Here is an 18,643-nt window from a genome sequence, read left to right as displayed (position 1 = left end):
ATGGAGATGCCGCAGTGTCAGCTTCAGGACGTACGGGCTCAACGCAGAAGTGATGTTGTGTTTCCAGGTCTCCATCCTCATCCACAAGCCTTGGGGTTCCAGTGCACTTGATGTGTTCGCGCTGCAGAAGCTAGAGGAAAGGGGAGTAAGAGTGAGGAGGCATTTTCCCGGTAGCAACAAAGTCAAGATCACTCCGCCGTCAACCAACTCGTCGTTGACGGAATGACACCCTGCGCCTCTTCAACTGAGGTCCACAACCAGACTTTATGTGGAAGGGAGCTCTTAATTGACTGGCCCGAGGCAGGATCTGGCTCATATCGCCAAGATCGCGGTGTATGGTTACAGTAGCATCTGGCTTTTTCGAGTTCTCATGTGCATTCGGGAAGGATACAAGGGACTGGTCGAATTTCTCTGCCCTGACCAGAATAGTCACCCCCTTTGGCTAAACAGGTAGTGTTCATGAGGTGCGTTCCTTGGCCTCCCCTGGCGATCCGGGCATCAATAGACCGAAGACCCATGACCCATGTGTCTCTCCCAGCAGAGTGGTTCCTCTCCCCAGACTTCTCCGCACCACTAGCCAGGCCGCCGTCTGCTTGTCAGGCTTGTCTGGGGCCGACAAACGTCAACGTTGGGGAAGCCCCACCGCAAACCCAATTTCCGATCTCCACCGCCACGGACTTCCACCCTCCATAGCTGCCAATAATCTGACCAATTGACTGACGCATGACCATGTACCAAGTCCATCTCGGGACAGAGTACCACGACTGCCACAGCACGGCCAGCAGAGGGCTGACGTATATCTACAGGATGAAGACATGGTGTGCGCTTGACTGGCCCTGCCTCTCTCTCGGAGATGGTGAAGGCGCCTGGACAAAAACACTCTTCCCGTCAAGATGCGTCTCCAATGGCTTAGGCGAGGCATTCTGCCTCTCCTCTCGCTCGCAGCAACTGTCCGAGGTACCCTGATTGCGAACCAGAGCGACGCGTACCTTCTCATCGCCAATGACAGACTGACTGCCGCCGTCAATAAGTCAACAGGGTCTATCAACTACCTCTACTTGGATGGACAGAACCTGCTTGGTACGACGGCTTCGTCTGTTGTCACGCCTGGCGGCTCAACAGGAAACGGAGTCAGTGGCATTGGGCCATACCTGGATTGTTACTGTACTCCGAGCGGAGCCTACACCCCAGGGTCTCAAAAGGCCAACTATACACTTTACTCCGGCGTCGATTCATTGAACGTCTCCTATGGAGGAATATCTATGAGCCAGGTCTATGCTCCGACCGGGCAGGTGCTCGAGCAGTACTGGTTCCTCCGCGACGGCGAGACGGGCCTGCACATGTTCAGCCGCTTCGCCTACCACAACAAGACGAGGCCTTCGTCGGGCGTCTTTCAGGAATTCCGGACACTCTTCAGGCCCAACACGCCGCTCTGGACAGAGCTGGTCACAGACTCCGAGATTCACGCTCCTTCTCCTGTGCCGAACCCTGCAGCAGGCAACTCCTCGTTGGCATACACTGTGCAGGACGCGACATGGTACATCGGCAACAGGACTGCGGACCCGTACGTCGAGGCATTTTCTGACTACTTTACAAAGTACACGTTCTCGAGCGTGTGGAGGGACCAGAAAGTCCATGGAATGTTCGCAGATGGCAAGCACAGCAACGATGGGTCGACTTTCGGTTCTTGGCTTGTGATGAATACGAAGGACACGTACTTTGGAGGCCCAACCTGGTCGGATCTCGTGGTGGATGGCATCGTGTACAACTACATCGTCTCGAACCACCACGGCAACCAGGCACCTAATATTGTGGATGGGTTTGATCGGACTTTTGGCCCGTCCTACTATCTTTTCAACAAGGGACAGCCTGGGGCTGCATGGCAGGATCTGTACAACGAGGCACTCGAATTGGCTACCCCCGAGTGGAACGCACAGTTCTACGACGACATTGCACATCTCGTGCCGAACTACGTGCCCACTTCTGGCCGTGGCTCCTGGAAGGCCACCGTTAAGATCCCTGAGGGCGGCGAGAATCCGGTTGCAGTGCTGTCGGTCCCAGGTTTCGACTTCCAGGACAACAGCAACGACACAAATGCATACCAGTACTGGGCCGACATCGATGCCGAGACGGGCGAGATCCAGATCGATCGGGTCAAGGCTGGTAATTATAGGCTCACCGTGTATGCGAACGGAATTTTCGGTGACTACGTCCAGGAGGGCATTGTGGTAGAGGCTGGAGAGACGACAGACACTGGGGTCATCACTTGGGAAGCCGAGTCGGCTGGCAAGGAGCTCTGGCGAATAGGCACGCCGGACAAGACCGGCGGCGAGTGGCTCCACGGCGACCACCCCGACCCAGACCATCCCCTTCATCCCCCAGAATACCGGATTTACTTTGCCGCGTACGACTACCTCGATGACTTCCCCAACGGCGTCAACTTCCACGTTGGTACCTCCGATGAAGCCAAGGACCTGAACTACGTTCACTGGTCGGTCTTTGGCGGCTACGCGAACTCTGTGCGCCCGACACAGGTTGAGGGAGACGGGAACATCAACAACTGGACCGTGACTTTCGACGTGGACGAACAGGCATTAGCCGGGACGACGGAGGCCATCTTCACCATCCAGCTCGCTGGCGCGAAGGGGGCTTCTGGGAACACAGACGTGTTCAATGCTTCGCAGCCATATGCCAACATCCCTTACAACGTGGTGATGAATGGTCACGAGTTGGAGACCTGGACAATCCCGTAAGTCACTCGACTAAGAGCTGCCTCTGTGGTATCTATGGATTACTGACACAATGAAATTTCAATAGGTATAATCAGTCTTCATCATGCGCTGTTCGAAGTGGTATTACATGTTACCATGTATCCAACAAATGGACCTTCCCCACGAGTTACTTGCATGCCGGCAAGAACACTACGAATGAGATCATTCTGAGTCTGCCTTTTAATGCTACAGACTACGAGAGCGCATTGTTACCAAGGAGCATATATGTACAGTATGATGCCCTGAGGCTGGAAGTAAAGTAGTCTCTTGGCAGATTGGACGTGTATATAGAAGTGGGAATTGTACAACTCATCACACATTGTCCATGACACCAGGCTGAATGATCTCGAGCTTCGCTGCCAGCTCCGTCCACAGCTGTTTTCCGATTTTTTGACCCTCTGGGCCTCTTACGAAAGCGGATGGCCTATGAGTCCTGTCAGTGTTGGGTTACTGGAGAGAGAGAGAGTCTCTTGCACTTACGTTCCAACCTGGCAGTCATCGAGATATTGGCCATGGGTCTCCTTGCCTCCTTCTGCTGCGTTGACAAGGATCCGCCCTCCCTCTTCAGACGTCCTGGACATGAGAGCGGCGAGGCACACATAGTAGATGCGAAACAGCCAGGTGCCATCCCTCATGATTTCCGTCTTGACGAAGCCGGGGTTAATGATGGAGGTCGTGATCCGGCCTGGCTTGGACGACTTGGTGATCTGGTCGGCTAGCTCCCGGATGATGAGCAGCTCCATCAGCTTGGAGACGTTGTACCTGAATGTCATCAGAATCTACGTCCCGGATCGATGGTAGGTGATGGGCCGGGCAAATTACTTACCTGTCAGGCATCCTCGCCTTCTTCTCGTCCGCCAACTCTTGAAAGATACTCTCACTATTCCGCTCCGGGAAATCCGTCATGTAGTGAACAAAACTCCCCGTGAAAGTCAAAACAACCTCCTTATCATGCCTCACGCTCGTCTCTCTCAGCTTAGGCAGCAATAGCAACCCCAGCAGGAACGTACTGACCACATTGACTGTGATCGTCACCTCATCCTTCTCAGCCACAGAAAACCCGCTTTTGTACACATACATGCCCGCATTGCAGACCACCACATCAAGCCTGTCCAGCTCGGCGGCGGCGCGCGCGGCGAAGGCCCGGACGCTTGCGTAGGACGCGAGGTCGAGCGTCCACACCTGCACGACAGACTCGAGGCCCTTACGGTCCGGGAACGAGGCCCGGATTGACGCGGCCGCGGCGCTGCCCTTGTCGGGGTTGCGGACAGCGAGGATTATGCGCGCGGCGTCGAGGCGGACGAGATGCCGGGCTGCCTCGAGCCCCATGCCCGTGTTGGAGCCGGTTATGATGATGGTCTGGCCGGTGAAGCGCTTGGTTGGGGTGGGGAGGTGAGTTAGGAGTTGGGATTTGAGGAATTGTTTGGTTCTTGGCCAGTTTACTTCTGCCATAGTGGAGGATCTAGAAGGCTTTCTCGTGCTTCTGGGATTCTATTCGGTAGCAGTTGTCTTACGGCATGGATGTATGTCTCTAAAATTCGCAAATATTCTGACATGTTCAATCTTGGGATATTGCATTTATAAATCATGGACGAGTCGGATTACATATTGCACCGTCGGGATGTCTTGAGGCAACAATGAGCCAAGTTCATGGAGAGCTTCGAAACGCTCCGAGCACCCATGAATCTTTGTGTAAGCCAGTTGCATATGGATCTTCCGGCAAGCCTCCCGAGCCGTGACCCGAATTGCCGTATTGGGGGTTTGGTCCTTGTCTTGATTGGCATGCCCTTTGTCCTGGATCTAGCCAAGCCAGATCTGTATTAGTGGTGTAAGCAGCCTGCATATGCGCTAGGCCGAAGGAAGCGAGAGGATCGTGGTAGCTCCGCCAGGGGGGCGTACTTGTCCGACTTAATAAAGACGTCAACCCACCCGATGTAAGCAGGTTGCATATCGCCGACATCATCTTCAGATTCGAGCTTGTGGCCTGCCCGAGATGGCGGATTATAAGCGTGACACTCTGCTTTCACTGGCCTCGATGCCCCAGCTGCAGGATGCAAAATGCCCCGAGGATGACTGGACTGGCCTCCGGGACCGAGCCGAGAGGCGGAAGAGACAGAACCGGCTGAACGTCAGAGCGCACCGGAGACGGAAAGCTGCTGCTGATCAACAGAAGCCAGATTCTTCTGCGAGCTTTGTTCCTCTCACGTCGAAGGGAAACACCGATGCGGGCCGGAATGCAATACGTAAGCCGCAGTCGGGTTCCATGGTAACGACCACGTCGACGACGACCTCAGCCCTACCGCTACGAATCGCATGCGACGTGAAAGGGAATCCTGATTTCAAAGGCTTCTCTTTTCCGCTTTCGCAAGACCACCTCATCCACATCATCGAGCTGAACGTCTACCGCGCCTCTCTGACCAACATCTATATCCTCGGTGCTTACAGCCTCCTTTGCAACCGGGAGTGTGGGTACGCCCTGAACAACTCCGAGCCCCCCTTATTTCCATGGACAGGCTACCAGCCCTCCGGAAACATCCCGGAATCCCTCAGGCCGACGCCGCTCCAGCAGAGCACCCCTCACGAGGTGTGGATAGACATACTCCCGTCCGCCCGGATGCGGGACAACGCTATCGTTGCCGTGGCGGAGGGCAGGCTGTACAATGAAGACCTCTGCGCGGATATCTTGAGGGGCATTTGCGGCGAGGGCAAAGGGTGCGGTCGCAGTCGGAGTGTGAATACCCCCGGCAGTAGCGATGATGGGGTTGAGGCTCGGTTGATCGTGTGGAACAACCCGTGGGACCCGAGCGGGTGGGAGGTGACGGAGGGGTTTCTGAAGAAGTGGGGGTTCTTGCTCAAGGGTGCTGGTGAGGATGGCATGGTGGCGGCGACGAACCGGTGGCGGGCTTTGAGGGGGGAGGATCCTATTGTTTGGGAGGTGGAGTGATTTCCGAGTGATAGTCAATGTATTTACCTACGTATCTGCAGTAGTCCAGGGCCTCACCGATACTAAGTAAATGAAAAGGGACCTCAACCAAGAATTGCAGTGATTTCGGGCCCAAGGTATCATATCAAGGTTTTGGGTATCCCTGAAATATGCTGAGAAACCCCGACAACAATTTGTCGATGTGCCGTGCTTGGACAGCTGTAGGTATATGTAGCAGTTGATCGCCAAATTCATCAACTTCTGGATTCTAAATAATAGCAGGATTGGCATTTCTTTTGACTCGTTCGCATGGTCAACTAGGCCTGCAAGTGGGTTACTCATAGTCGAGCTTTTCGTCCACGAATGACTACTGTAACTTAATTCTCTCTATAGATGGGAATGTGGGTATTTGCACTGACGATGACCTAAGCGTAACAACCGATTACGCACAGCTTTTTAACGGACTTTATGGGGAGATGCTTCTACCCCAGCTTGATGGATGGTGAGCCGTCTTCTGGGAGATGATGAGAACTTCGTGCTCACAAGAGGACAGCCAGGCTTGTTGACATTGCTGAAATAGTTCTAACAAAGCTCGGCCTCACTGGATCCTGAACAAGTAGAAATAAAGAAGTGTATAGCCGGACTATAACGTCATGACGAGTCAAATTCTGATAGGATCGTCTGCTCTTGAATTGGTGGAGCGTCTATATTGAGGGAAGCATTGCTCAGATTCCATTCCCAACAAGAATCATCATTTAACCGAGTATTCAAATAAGAGATCTGACCATGTCTTTGAATTTGAACCTGTCAATGAGGAAGTGAACTTCTTGAGACTCAATGTAATGTGTCGCTTGTCATTCAGACCTACTTCTCAGTTACAACAAGTAGTCATGGAAGCTGTACAGTGAGATTATGCTGTCTGCCCTTCGAGGATGCTAAATAAGATGCACGTCATGCATGTGATGCCTCTGAACCCATAATGTAGAGCCAGCCATACGAGATGCGTTAATAGAAGAATCGTTTGAGTGACTTTCACCTCGGCCTTTAGATTCAGGTCCTTCAACACTTATTGACTGTTCAGGCGTTTTCAGGCCCGGAAGTACCATTGCACGCGTAGACATCGTTGTTTCCACTCACTCGAGTGACGGCATGTGCTCCTGTGTCATGATTTTAGGCGATAAAAGGGGGCAGAACAACTTGTGGTTCCTTTCGGGATGACCCATAAATAGAACATTCTGCCCGCCCCTTGTCGTATTGTCGTAGATTCAAACTAGCTGACCATTGCCAACTTCGGCACCATAGCCTGTACGAGATCGAAATCGCAGATCTGCTCGGGACAGATCAACCCGTGTGTGGGGTCTTCACGTTGAAACCATGTTGGCTGCTTGGGACTGTCCACCTTGTCGCCTCTCCTCTCGTGTTTTAGGAGAAAAGCGATATGTAAGACCAGTCTCGACTGACATCATGATCATTTGTAGCATTCTAAAGCCGGTCTTCCGAGGCTGTCGAGGCTAGTAATGTCCTTTGCGCTGGGGCCAATCAAAAACATGAGCGAACCGTACAGTCTTTAGGTCCCTCATCACGTAGCCTTTAATTCACGAATGGCACTTGGCCGTCCTGAGCAAAGTCACGGTGGAGCTGTCAGGGACCCATTTTGGCTTCCGTATAGCCGTGCCAAAAGCATTGACTCAAGTAGCTTCAGCTGGCGAAATCTTGGACAGGTTCAATGGCGCCCAGTAGGGCTGTACCGGTACATGGGCAAGGCCTGGTTCCCGCCCCCACCCCCACCCCCTGGCACCGACCCGGAATTCCCAGACTCGACACCACCAGGTAAAACTCAAGAAGAATGTGGAACTCACAATTGATACGTTTGATCTTGTTGATGATCTGAAAGGCCTACCTAGACAGGCGGCGCTACTTCAACCTTGAGAGAAAAAAACACTTGAGCCGATGGAGCCAGGCTGAGCAAATAATGCTCGGTCTATCTCTGACCAAGCGCAGCTATGTCAGGGACCAGCACTGTACGAAAGAGATAAGAACCTTGGAAGCTTACAGGTGGTGGGAAACCAGCCGCAAGAAATTGCGGAAGTTGTAGCGGCATCGCCGGGCCCGAAGGCGTTCTCAAGACGTCCATCGTCCCATGCAGTCAAGAGATCGGCTTCGCGCGAGTAGGAGCTATGAAATTCAGAGACCATGAACATTGCATGATACGAAGGAGAGCGTCCACAGGTGGCTTGTTTATCCTTTTTGCCGCTTCCATCGCGGAATGATCGGGACGTCCCCGGGGAGACTAATTATACCGGCGCCAACGCCTCAAATGACATCTGGATCTGTGCGGACGGTCGGTAGCGAGCGGCCCTGGATGTCCTGGCCGACGTTATCGAAATTGGTGGCCCCGACCAAGAGTGGTGATGGTGTGTAGAAAAGCAACGGCGGCTGAAGAAAATGTGACGGCCACAGCGTCAGAGCGCATGCAGGAACCCAGATTGCTGATATTGCTGATAAGCTCGTTGGCCATCCAGCAGCCATCACCCTGCACCCTTTTGATCATCTATTGATGCCAATATGCCGCCCACAATCTCAATGTTGAGCGCCTTCCTCCTTGGCCTCAGCCTCGACCACAATGCTGAGTAGCACCCGCATTCGTGCACGGTCGTCTACCGCGATATCGATCGAGGGCTCTGCAGCGGGCATTCAGGAACGCGCAATGTTACTCCATCTCCTAGCACGCCACGAGGCGCGCCACTCAGAGACGGCTGAGCTCCATGGCGCGCCGGACCGGCGAAGAGCTCTTGTGCCCTGATCGTTGCGGCTCACGCAGGCAGCAAAGTCAACAAATCCATCCACCAGGGCCATCGAGACGCGGAGCTGGTGGCGCGGTGGTTGGCCTGGAGCTTATCGGGCTGAACACGAGGGGGCTTGCAGCTATTGGGAAAGGGCTGCGTGACAACGTGACGGCTGCATGCTCTGCCTACAGACTGAGTAGACTACTGTGCTGGATTGGCCTACAGCGTGGAAGGCTCAATCCAGCGGCAGATCATCCAAGATGGGATGAACACGCCTCGTATCTGGCCTCCTCTCATGATGGCTGCATGCCTCTGCCACCCGCGCTATGACGGCATGCATGAGCATGAGCACGAGCAACGAAAATGAGAGCTTTAGCTTGTGAGAGAGAGGCACAGCGGCGTGCAGAGGAGGGTTACAGGAACCCCCACGGCTCCCTCCCTGGCCCCGGAAGCTGCCATCTGCCATCCCAACTTGTTCCGAACCAAAAGAAAACCCCTTTCGACGAGCCACCAATCTGGGCCTGGTACCGATCTGGCTATCCGACCAAGCCTTTGCCAACTTCAGGGTTCTTCCAGGCTTGATTCCAGCCTCAAATAGAGCCGCCGGGCTTCCCGCGTGCTTGGCGTTTCTGGAAATTTTTAACCGAATTTCATCGACTTTCGCCTGCCTTCAGACCTTTAACCCGCCAATTTCGGGCCCAGTACACGCCCGGTGGAGCCAGGACAGACGTCCCAGCCAACCGGTCCACTCAATTGTTGCAACGTTGGCCCATGACGAAACCTGGGTCGATAAGAGTGCTGATCACGACCCACTGTTTCTATTTCGAGATCCTTTCCGTTGGCCAAAGGCCAGATCCTGTCCTCTCCTGCCCCGTCGGCCCCGTGCAGGTCCTTTCTCGCCCGCACCAAGCACGATGAAGACTCTTCCAAGCTTTGTCGCCCCTCTCGCCCTCTCCCCAGCTTTGCCCATCACTCGCTCATCAGTGGGGGAGCTAACGACTTCTGCACTGCCAATGGCCCACACGATCTCGCAGCACAGAAGCGCGCGACAGTGCCCAGTCTGCAGTTCGAGCCCGCTGTCTTGGGACAAGCTTGTTCCCGCAACGGCGGGCAACGGCCAACGGCAGCCGGGACATTGGCATACCGTGGCATGAGCTTGACGCCGTATCGCTCCCGCCAAGCTAGCCCCGAAATGACGAGGCGGTGCTGGGCCGTGGTCTGTGGACTGTGAACGTCGTGGACACGAAAAGTCCTGAATAAGGTTGCGCCCCCACTCCCCTGTCTCAGTCCCACAGAACAGGCTTGCCCTGGCGAAATACCCGAGCCGACTTGGATCATCAAGATCTACCGCGGGATCAAAAAGCACTGGATTCTGGACCTATGTACCCCCGAAGATCTGCTGTGAGCAGCCTCGCCCGCCCACCAACCCCGGCCTATCCCACTGCGCCAACGGCCTCTTTCACCGCTTGCGCGTAACTGGCGTACGACGCTACTCCCGGTGTGGCATACCACATGCACGTCGTGCAACGATCGTACTAGGCTGACTAGTAGAAGCAGCATGACAAGGTTGTTTTCACGAGAAAACAGCAGCCTGTAGCTCTCTTATCTCTCTGCTCGCTTGAAAGTGTGTGTGACTCGGGGCACCCCATCAAAGCCTGTCTCCACCAGAAGCCTGTATTTCGCACATGCATGCCTACTATGGCTGTATGGTACGTATACACTGTACCTTTTGGGCGAAGCCCCCTATCAGGGATCCATGGGACCGAGGCAGAGGTTTCCAAAGGCGAAAGTGTCCACCTTGAAAGTCCAGAAGTATCGAATGAATGTGGGATCGAGCCTCCTATTGCATCAGCCGCTGTGGCTGGCCCGCGCCGGGATAGAGAGTCCCACTACAATGGGACCCGCCGCCACGAACATGCTAGCTACCGCCAACGCATCTGGGACGTACTTCCTGGGATTCCTAACATCTCCACTGTACCTTTCGTGGATCAAGTGTTAGCAAGCATGTCCAACGTGCTCAACCTTTCCCCGTCACTATGCATCACGAATAGCACGGCCATGACCTCGTATCCCCTTCAGAGTGGACCTGCCTGCCTGACCCACGGGGCGGGTTCGGGAATCGTGCGAGCCAACAAGTTTTTTTTTGACTTTTGACCATCTTCAGCGGTGGTTCGGTTTCTCGATTATTTTCTTTCCCGTAACTATTCTCTCGCTTTTTGCTTGCTGTTTCGTCATTGCTGAGGTGGCTTGGTTTTCGTCTTCCTATCTATCTTGTCTGTCTGTCGTTCCGACCTTGTCACTCGCTCGTGTTGTTGCCGGACCCTCGCTTTCCTCCAGTTTTCTTATCTTGTTCCGCAAATCTGATAGAGGGAGAAGTCGACATACCCAGAATTTCATGCGTGCTTCGACGCGCGCCGAGGGACCTGCAAGATGTTAGTCCCGGAGTCCTTGCTTCTCCTTCTGGGTTCTCTCATACCCGCCCAGGCTCTGAAGTATGACCCGGACTACGAGGACTGGAACTTGAACACAAATCAGAACACACAAAATCCTTTGGAATACACAGGGCAATGGGAAGATCATGACTTCAACCCGTCTCCGAAGAATTGGAGATTTCCCTTCTACACACTCTTCCTGGACCGGTATGCCAACGGCGACCCAACAAACGACAATGCAAATAATACAGTCTTCGAGACGGAGGTCATGGGGACGCAGCTGCGGTTTGGCGGCGACATAGAAGGATTGGTCGACAGTCTCGATTACATCCAAGGCATGGGAATCAAAGGCCTCTACGTGGCTGGCTCGCCTTTCATCAACCAGCCCTACGCTGCTGATTCCTACTCGCCGCTCGACCATACTCTGCTGGACCTTCACTTTGGTAACATCACAGCTTGGCGGGATGCGATTACCGAAATCCACCGCCGCGGCATGTAAGTGGATTCTGCCCGACGACTTTGCTCGGCACGCTTGATGCGTTGAAGTTGGGGGATCAGCTTGGCGCCAAAGCTTGGCCTGTTCCCACAGATGCTGACAACACTCCAGGTACATCTTACTTGACAACACAGTCGCGACTATGGGTGATCTCATGTAAGCCATGCCTGACCCCTATCTCTCAGCAATTCCCAGTGCTGACCTTCCCGAAGCGGTTTCACAGGCTATCTGAACAAGTCAGCCCCGTACGTTCCTGAACACGAGCACACAGCTCTCTGGAAGACCTCACGGCGTTACCACGACTTCACCTTTGGAACTACATTCAATGATACTTGCGAGCACTTTCCAAGGCTGTACTGGGATAATGGATCCGAAGTCGGCTCTGCCGTGTATGGCAGCTTTGGTGGTTGTTACAATGGCGACTTCGACCAATTTGGTGACACTGAAGCTTTCGGCGTGTACGCTGATTACCGTCGACAACTTACCAAATTCGCTTCCGTCCAGGATCGACTTCGCGAATGGGTCCCTGATGTGCTAGAGCGGATCTCGCTGTTCTCATGCCTTACCATTCAAATGCTCGACATCGATGGATTCCGTTACGACAAGGCAACCCAGGTCACAGTCGACGCCGAGGGGAAATTCTCAGCAAACCTTCGCAAATGCGCCAGGGACGTCGGCAAAGACAACTTTTTCCTACCTGGTGAAATTACTGGTGGTGATACCTTCGGTGCTGTTTACGTTGGTCGTGGTCGGTCGCCTGATCAATATATTGACAACGAGGAGAAGGCTGTCAACTTAACGAACGTTACCGCGGCCGATATGGACATCTTCATTCGAGAGGAAGGACAACAAGCTCTTGATAGCGCAGCTTTCCACTATTCTATCTATCGTAATCTGCTACGATTTTTGGGTATGGATGGTGGTATGGAGGCTGCGTATGATCTCCCGAAGAACTGGGTTGCCGCTTGGAACAGAATGCTGCAGACGAACGACTTTATCAACGCTGAGACTGGCCTTGTGGACCCTCGACACATGTACGGAGTGGTCAATCAGGATGTGTTCAGATGGCCTGCTATCACCTTTGGTATCGAACGCAACTTGCTGGGCCTCTTCATTACCACTCTGCACATGCCAGGCATCCCGCTGCTTCTCTGGGGAGAAGAGCAAGCCTTCTACGTGCTCGACAACACGGCATCGAATTACATGTTCGGAAGACAGCCCATTACTTCTACCCCGGCATGGCATGCTCATGGATGCTACAGTCTTCCCGGTGAGCTGTACTTCCACATGCCACTCAACGCCACTTTGCACGGATGCGAGGACCCCACAGTTGCGTGGGATCACAGAGATTCGACTCACCCCATCCGAAACGTCATCAAGCACATGTACTATCTTCGTGAAAAGTTCCCGGTTCTGACGGATGGCTTCTACCTGGAGCAGCTGTCCAACAAGACGGAGTGGATCTACTTGCCAGGAAGTTCTGGCGTTGGCACAGAGGAAGGTCTATGGTCCACAATGCGGTCTTCATACCTTGGCATCCAAGACATGGACACTGACACACCGGTGTGGTTGCTCTACCACAATCGCAACACCTCGTACACATACACCTTCGACTGTACCGATGACGATCAAGCTCTCATCTCACCCTTTGACTCGGGAACCACAGTGAAGAATCTGTTCTTCCCTCACCAAACGATGGATCTCAAGGACTCGCCCAAGAAGCTCAAGATCAACGGGTCGACCGAGTACAATGGTTGCGTCGACTCTGTCACTCTTGATGCATTCGAGTTCCGCGCATACGTGCCACAGAAGCTATGGGTTCCTCCTCCACCTATGCTTACCAAGTTTAAGCCCGGCCATGATTACAGGATCCAATCGACCGAAGAGAGCACAACTGTCCTCGTTGAGATCCACACGAATGTTCTCATGGATTGCGACTCGTTTACCCAAGCCATCAACTTTACTTCAATCACGGAATCAGGCCTCACTCCATCTATTGACACCTCTACGGTCAAGTGTGGCAATGTGACAACCATTGAGCAGCCTGATTATGTGGGAGTCCTAGAGTCTGCATGGGGTTGGTCTGCCAACATCACCGGCTTTGGCCAAGGTATCCACCAGATTATTGTCAACAACGCCACAACCGCTGATCTAGGTTCTTACACTAACTCTACGGACCGCTTCCTCCTCCGAATCGGCGGGGCAGACAACCCTCTCATCTTCCCCCAGACCTCCAATTACTCGTCGACGCTTGTGACCAAGGACTCAAACGGAGGGCTCACGCTGAACCATAGTGCTCCAGGTGCCAGTTGGTTCCGCTACTCGACAAACTGGGCTTCCTCTTTCAGTAACTGGACGCGGTACGAGTCAACCACCGCAATCGACATGTTGCCATGGTCGGGTACCACGGACCAGGAGTGGAAGGGCGAGCACGTCATTGTGCAATACCACAGCAAGCTCCTCGGTAGCAGTGCTTTTGAGCAGCGAGGTGATGTGGACTACGATGGTCCTATGCGGCGATTCCCGCATATCTGGTCTTCTGGCCCATTCAACCAGTATGGATATGATGCCGGTGCGAGCAACCAGTTCAAGCACACCGCCGAGTCGATCTGGCAGTGGCACTACATGGATGAGTGGCCGGCGACGGTTCAGCTCAGCGTCTGGGGAATGAACCCCGATAAGACGCCGGACCAGTCCTTCGTGTACGGCGATATTGACACTGACGGTGTACTCGATCGCCTCCCGCCGTCTTCGCTTGTGGAGAGTAACATCAATATCTCGAGCGCACCATCCAAGCCCCATCTGGCGTACAGACTGGTGGTCCAAGATTCCACCCTGAAGTACGGCTTGGTCCCCGTCGGCAACATGTACCAGCAGCTGGTCCTGTACCTTCTACTCTGGATTCTGCCCGTCATCCTTGGCTTCGCCGCCGTGCAAGCTTTCAAGCGCTCCTTCTACAAGATCAAGTTCAACGAGGTCGGTGTTGCTAAGGCATCCGGATTCACTCTGCTTGTTTCCAAGGCCAAGGACACCATCGCCAGTATGAGCGGCAAGGACGAGAAGGACGCCCAGGCCATGATCGCGGCCGCTGCAGCAGGAGCAGGCAAACGCAAGCGTGTTCTAATCGCCACCATGGAGTACAACATCGATGACTGGGGTGTGAAGATCAAGATCGGCGGTCTGGGTGTGATGGCCCAGCTGATGGGCACGGCCCTGAAGCACCAGGATCTTATTTGGGTTGTGCCTTGTGTTGGAGGTATCGACTACCCTGTTGATACACCCGCCGAGCCAATGTTCGTCAAGATTATGGGCCAGTACTATGAGATTCAGGTGCAGTACCACAAGGTTGAGAACATCACTTATGTTCTCCTTGATGCGCCCGTGTTCAGGAGGCAGACTAAGGCAGAGCCGTATCCCCCGCGTATGGACGATATGGAGAGTGCTATCTACTATTCCGCCTGGTGGGTAATCCCCTGATTTTACTTGTCTCTGAACCACCTTACTAATTTCTTCTCAGGAACCAATGTATTGCCGAGACTGTCAACCGATTCCCTGTCGACATGTACCACATCAACGATTATCACGGTGCTTGTGCTCCGCTGTACCTCTTGCCTCGCGTTATCCCCGTGGCCTTGTCTCTCCATAACGCTGAGTTCCAGGGAATGTGGCCTATGCGAACGCCTGAGGAAAGCAAGGAGGTCTGTGAGGTCTACAACTTGTCAGAGGACATCGTCAAGGAATATGTTCAGTTCGGCTCAGGTAAGTCGTCCCAAAAATCGGCGCATTTTCTTTTTCTTTCGCAAGACAAGCGCTGACTCGTCACCAGTCTTCAACTTGCTGCACGCCGGTGCCAGTTACCTGCGAATCCACCAACAGGGTTTCGGTGCAGTCGGTGTCTCCAAGAAGTATGGTGACCGGTCTTTTGCGCGTTACCCTATCTTCTGGGGCCTGAAGAAGGTCGGACAGCTGCCAAACCCGGATCCGACTGTAAGTGAAATACCTTTGCTATTCCCGATATCGTTCTGAGGGCCAAAAACTGACATTCCGTCTCCTAGGACACTGCCGAATGGAGCAAGGACACCGCTCTCACTACCGACGCCCCGACTATCGATCAGGAATTCGAGGCAGGCAGAGCAGACCTCAAGCGCCAGGCTCAGGAGTGGGCCGGCCTTGAGCAAAACCCTGAAGCTGAACTCTTCGTCTTCGTGGGACGTTGGTCTCTGCAGAAGGGTGTTGACCTCATCGCTGATATTTTCCCCTGGGTGCTGGAGACATACCCTCAGACCCAGCTGATTGTAAGTACACTCTGGGAAAAGTGAGCCCTGGGATTGGATGACTGATTATTCGACAGTGCATCGGACCTATGATCGATCTCTACGGTAAATTCGCAGCTTTAAAGCTGGCCAAGCTAATGGAGAAGTACCCCGGACGCGTTTACAGCAAGCCTGAGTTCACAGCGCTTCCCCCTTATATCTTCAGTGGTGCGGAATTCGCCTTGATCCCCTCCCGAGACGAACCCTTCGGTCTTGTTGCCGTTGAATTCGGACGTAAGGGAGCCCTGGGCGTTGGTGCCAGGGTTGGTGGTCTTGGACAAATGCCTGGTTGGTGGTACACGGTGGAGAGTACCAAAGCATCGCATCTGTTGCACCAGTTCAAGAACGCAATCGTGGCAGCTCTGAAGACAGACACCCAGACTAGGGCAACGATGCGCGCATACTCTGCCAAACAGCGATTCCCAGTTGCCGAGTGGCTCGAGAAGCTCGAAAAGCTGCAGCAAAACGTCATCAGGATATCTGAAAAGACAGCCAAGAAGAGCAGCAAGAAGAAGTTCTTGTCCAGCACGATGAATCTTCTGAACCCGAGCAAGGAGGCGCTGAACACGGAAATTCAGCTGCAGGACCGCATGCCCCCTTGGATGACACAGGTTTCCGACCACGACGACGATGCCTCCACAATGTACAACCAAAACAACCAATCTCGCCTCACCACCGCCCTGAACACCCCGATGCAGAGCCGTCCTGTGTCACCTGGTGGCTACGAGTCCGCAATGAGCTCGCGATCCGGAACACCGTTGCCCTGGTCTCCTGGCCACGGCCGCATGGAATCTGAATCACCAAGCGTTCTCTCCTTCTCTCGACCGTTCGCCCTTGGCATGCAAAATAATGCCAGTCGAGCCTCTATGCTTAGTGTCGATGAGGTCGTCGGTGAGCGTCATGACTACAAGCTCCAACAGACTGATCCCTTCTTCACGGACTCTAGGGGAGAGTTCTACACGGAGTTCGAGCAGAAGCTGGGCACCCTCGACGCGAGCAACTCCATCTCGGACCTGTGTATCGAGGACTATCTGATCAAATCTGAGAAGGAGTGGTTCTCAGAGTTCCGTGACGTACGCTTGGGTAGGGGTCGGGCCCGCGATTCCTCGGCGTCAAGACCTGGGTCCCGCGCCTCGTCTCGCAACGCGTCTCGGAACCGTTCCCGGTCTCAGCTGCGGTTGTCTCTCGGCCACGAGCGTCGGCCCTCTCGCCTGATGAACGCCACGCCTGTGGGTAGCGATGCAGGGACACCTAGCGAGGAAGAGGATTATGAGCGACAATTCGAGCTGCCCCAGGACTACAAGCCGCCCAGCGGATTGCAGAAGTACCTCCAGTACCAGTTCGGCGATTGGCCCGTCTACGCAATCCTCCTCTCTATCAGTCAGGTCATCGCCACGAACTCCTACCAGATCACTCTCTTGACAGGAACGGTCGGACAAACAGCCACGAAGCTCTATGTCGTCGCATCCATCTACCTGGGATCCACAATCGTGTGGTACACCCTGTCCCGGACCCTCAGCCTCGTCTACTCGACGGCTATACCCTTCTACTTTTACGGTATCGCATTCGTCATCCTCGGCTTCTCTCCATTCGCGAGCAATGACGATGTGCAAGGCTGGCTACAAAACGTGGCAACAGGTTTCTACGCGTTCGCGGCCTCATCCGGTGGTATCTCCTTTGCGTTCAACTTCGGCACCGACGGTGGTTCTACCGTGTCTACCTGGATCATGCGCCTGGCAATCATCCAGGGCGTGTCCCAGGTCTATACAGTAGCTCTCTGGGCATGGGGCAGTGCCATCAGCGACGCAACGGCCGACGGCGAGACCGGCGCCTACTCCCTGGCCAACTCACCCTGGATGCTCGCCGTCTGTCTGCCAGCTGCCCTCATCCTCTGGGCCATCGGCACAGTCCTCTACCTAGGCCTGCCTGAATTCTACCGTGAGACGCCTGGTCCCGTGCCGCAGCTGTGGAAGACGCTGCTCAAGCGCAAGACCATCGCGTGGTACCTGCTCGCGGTCATCATCCAGAACTACTTCCTCTCGTCCCTCTACGGCCGCAACTGGTTCTTCCTGTTCTCGTCGGCCGTCCTCCCGACCTGGTCCGTGATCCTGCTCGCGCTGTTCTTCTTCGTCATCCTGTGGTGCGCGGTGCTCTTTGGCCTGGCCAAGGTGTCGCAGTCCCACCCCTGGCTGTTCCCCATGTTCGCCGTCGGCCTCGGCGCCCCGCGCTGGGCGCAGATCTTCTGGAGCTGCTCGCGCATCGGCCTGTGGCTGCCCTGGGCCGGCGGCGCCGTCGCCAGCGCCGTGGCGAGCCGCCTCGTGTGGCTGTGGCTCGGCCTCCTGGACTCGGTCCAGGGCGCCGGCATCGGCATGATCCTCATGCTCACGCTGACCAGAGTCCACGTCGCCGCCGCCGTCATCGCCGCCCAGGTGCTGGGCTCCCTGGCTACCATCGCCGGCCGTGCCACCGCGCCTGACAACCTGGGCCCCGGCCCTGTCTTCCCTGATCTCTCTCAGGGTGCCGGGCACGTACTCGGGAGCGCCTGGTTCTGGGTGGTGCTCCTGCTGAATCTGGGTATTTGTATTGGGTATTTCAAGTTCTTCCGCAAGGAACAGGTTAGCAAGCCGTAAGAAGGGCTTGGTATTGGTCATTTCCTTTTTTTTGTCTAATGGCTTTCAAAGGCTTGGTGCATATCCTGGGGTTTTGGTATATACACTTATAGATGTTGGGCCCTGCTTGGGTGGATCGCATGGCGTATGGGGCGTGAATGTACATATGGGACTGGGCTGCTAATGTTTATTTTACTTGTTCAATAATGATATCCTCTGTATCAAAGTTCGTCTGTGTTATCCACCTTTCTGGCTTTTGTCCCCGCACGTGCCATCGATCTCTGTGAGTGTTCAAGAACTCGAGTTCGATGTC

At 54.4% G+C, this 18,643-nt stretch overlaps 4 protein-coding genes across 4 annotated transcripts; 3 read left to right on the top strand and 1 right to left on the bottom strand.

The window, feature by feature from the left end:
- Positions 1-893: 893 nt before the first annotated feature.
- On the top strand, positions 894-2,753 carry J7T55_010849 (uncharacterized protein; the record flags this gene model as incomplete). Its single annotated transcript, XM_053130960.1, has 1 exon — positions 894-2,753. One exon carries the CDS (start codon positions 894-896, stop codon positions 2,751-2,753), a length of 1,860 nt encoding a protein of 619 aa, XP_052991129.1.
- Positions 2,754-3,083: 330 nt separating this feature from the next.
- Positions 3,084-4,223, bottom strand: J7T55_010848 (uncharacterized protein; the record flags this gene model as incomplete). The annotated part of the gene is made up of 3 exons (XM_053130959.1): positions 3,084-3,195; positions 3,252-3,533; positions 3,598-4,223. 3 exons carry the CDS (start codon positions 4,221-4,223, stop codon positions 3,084-3,086), a joined length of 1,020 nt encoding a protein of 339 aa, XP_052991128.1.
- A 541-nt stretch (positions 4,224-4,764) lies between these two features.
- On the top strand, positions 4,765-5,715 carry J7T55_010847 (bhydrolase domain-containing protein; the record flags this gene model as incomplete). The annotated part of the gene is made up of 1 exon (XM_053130958.1): positions 4,765-5,715. One exon carries the CDS (start codon positions 4,765-4,767, stop codon positions 5,713-5,715), a length of 951 nt encoding a protein of 316 aa, XP_052991127.1.
- Positions 5,716-10,910: 5,195 nt separating this feature from the next.
- J7T55_010846 (uncharacterized protein) lies at positions 10,911-18,351 on the top strand (the record flags this gene model as incomplete). Its single annotated transcript, XM_053130957.1, has 7 exons — positions 10,911-11,407; positions 11,520-11,564; positions 11,621-14,869; positions 14,926-15,167; positions 15,235-15,395; positions 15,464-15,703; positions 15,760-18,351. The coding sequence occupies 7 exons, from the start codon at positions 10,911-10,913 to the stop codon at positions 18,349-18,351; spliced, it is 7,026 nt and encodes a 2,341-aa protein (XP_052991126.1).
- Between the last annotated feature and the right edge of the window lie 292 nt (positions 18,352-18,643).

This window comes from Diaporthe amygdali (genome assembly GCF_026229845.1).
Source record: "Diaporthe amygdali strain CAA958 chromosome Unknown NODE_24_length_778219_cov_64_757418, whole genome shotgun sequence".
NCBI lineage: Eukaryota > Fungi > Ascomycota > Sordariomycetes > Diaporthales > Diaporthaceae > Diaporthe > Diaporthe amygdali.
This window is presented reverse-complemented; position numbering and strand designations above follow the sequence as displayed.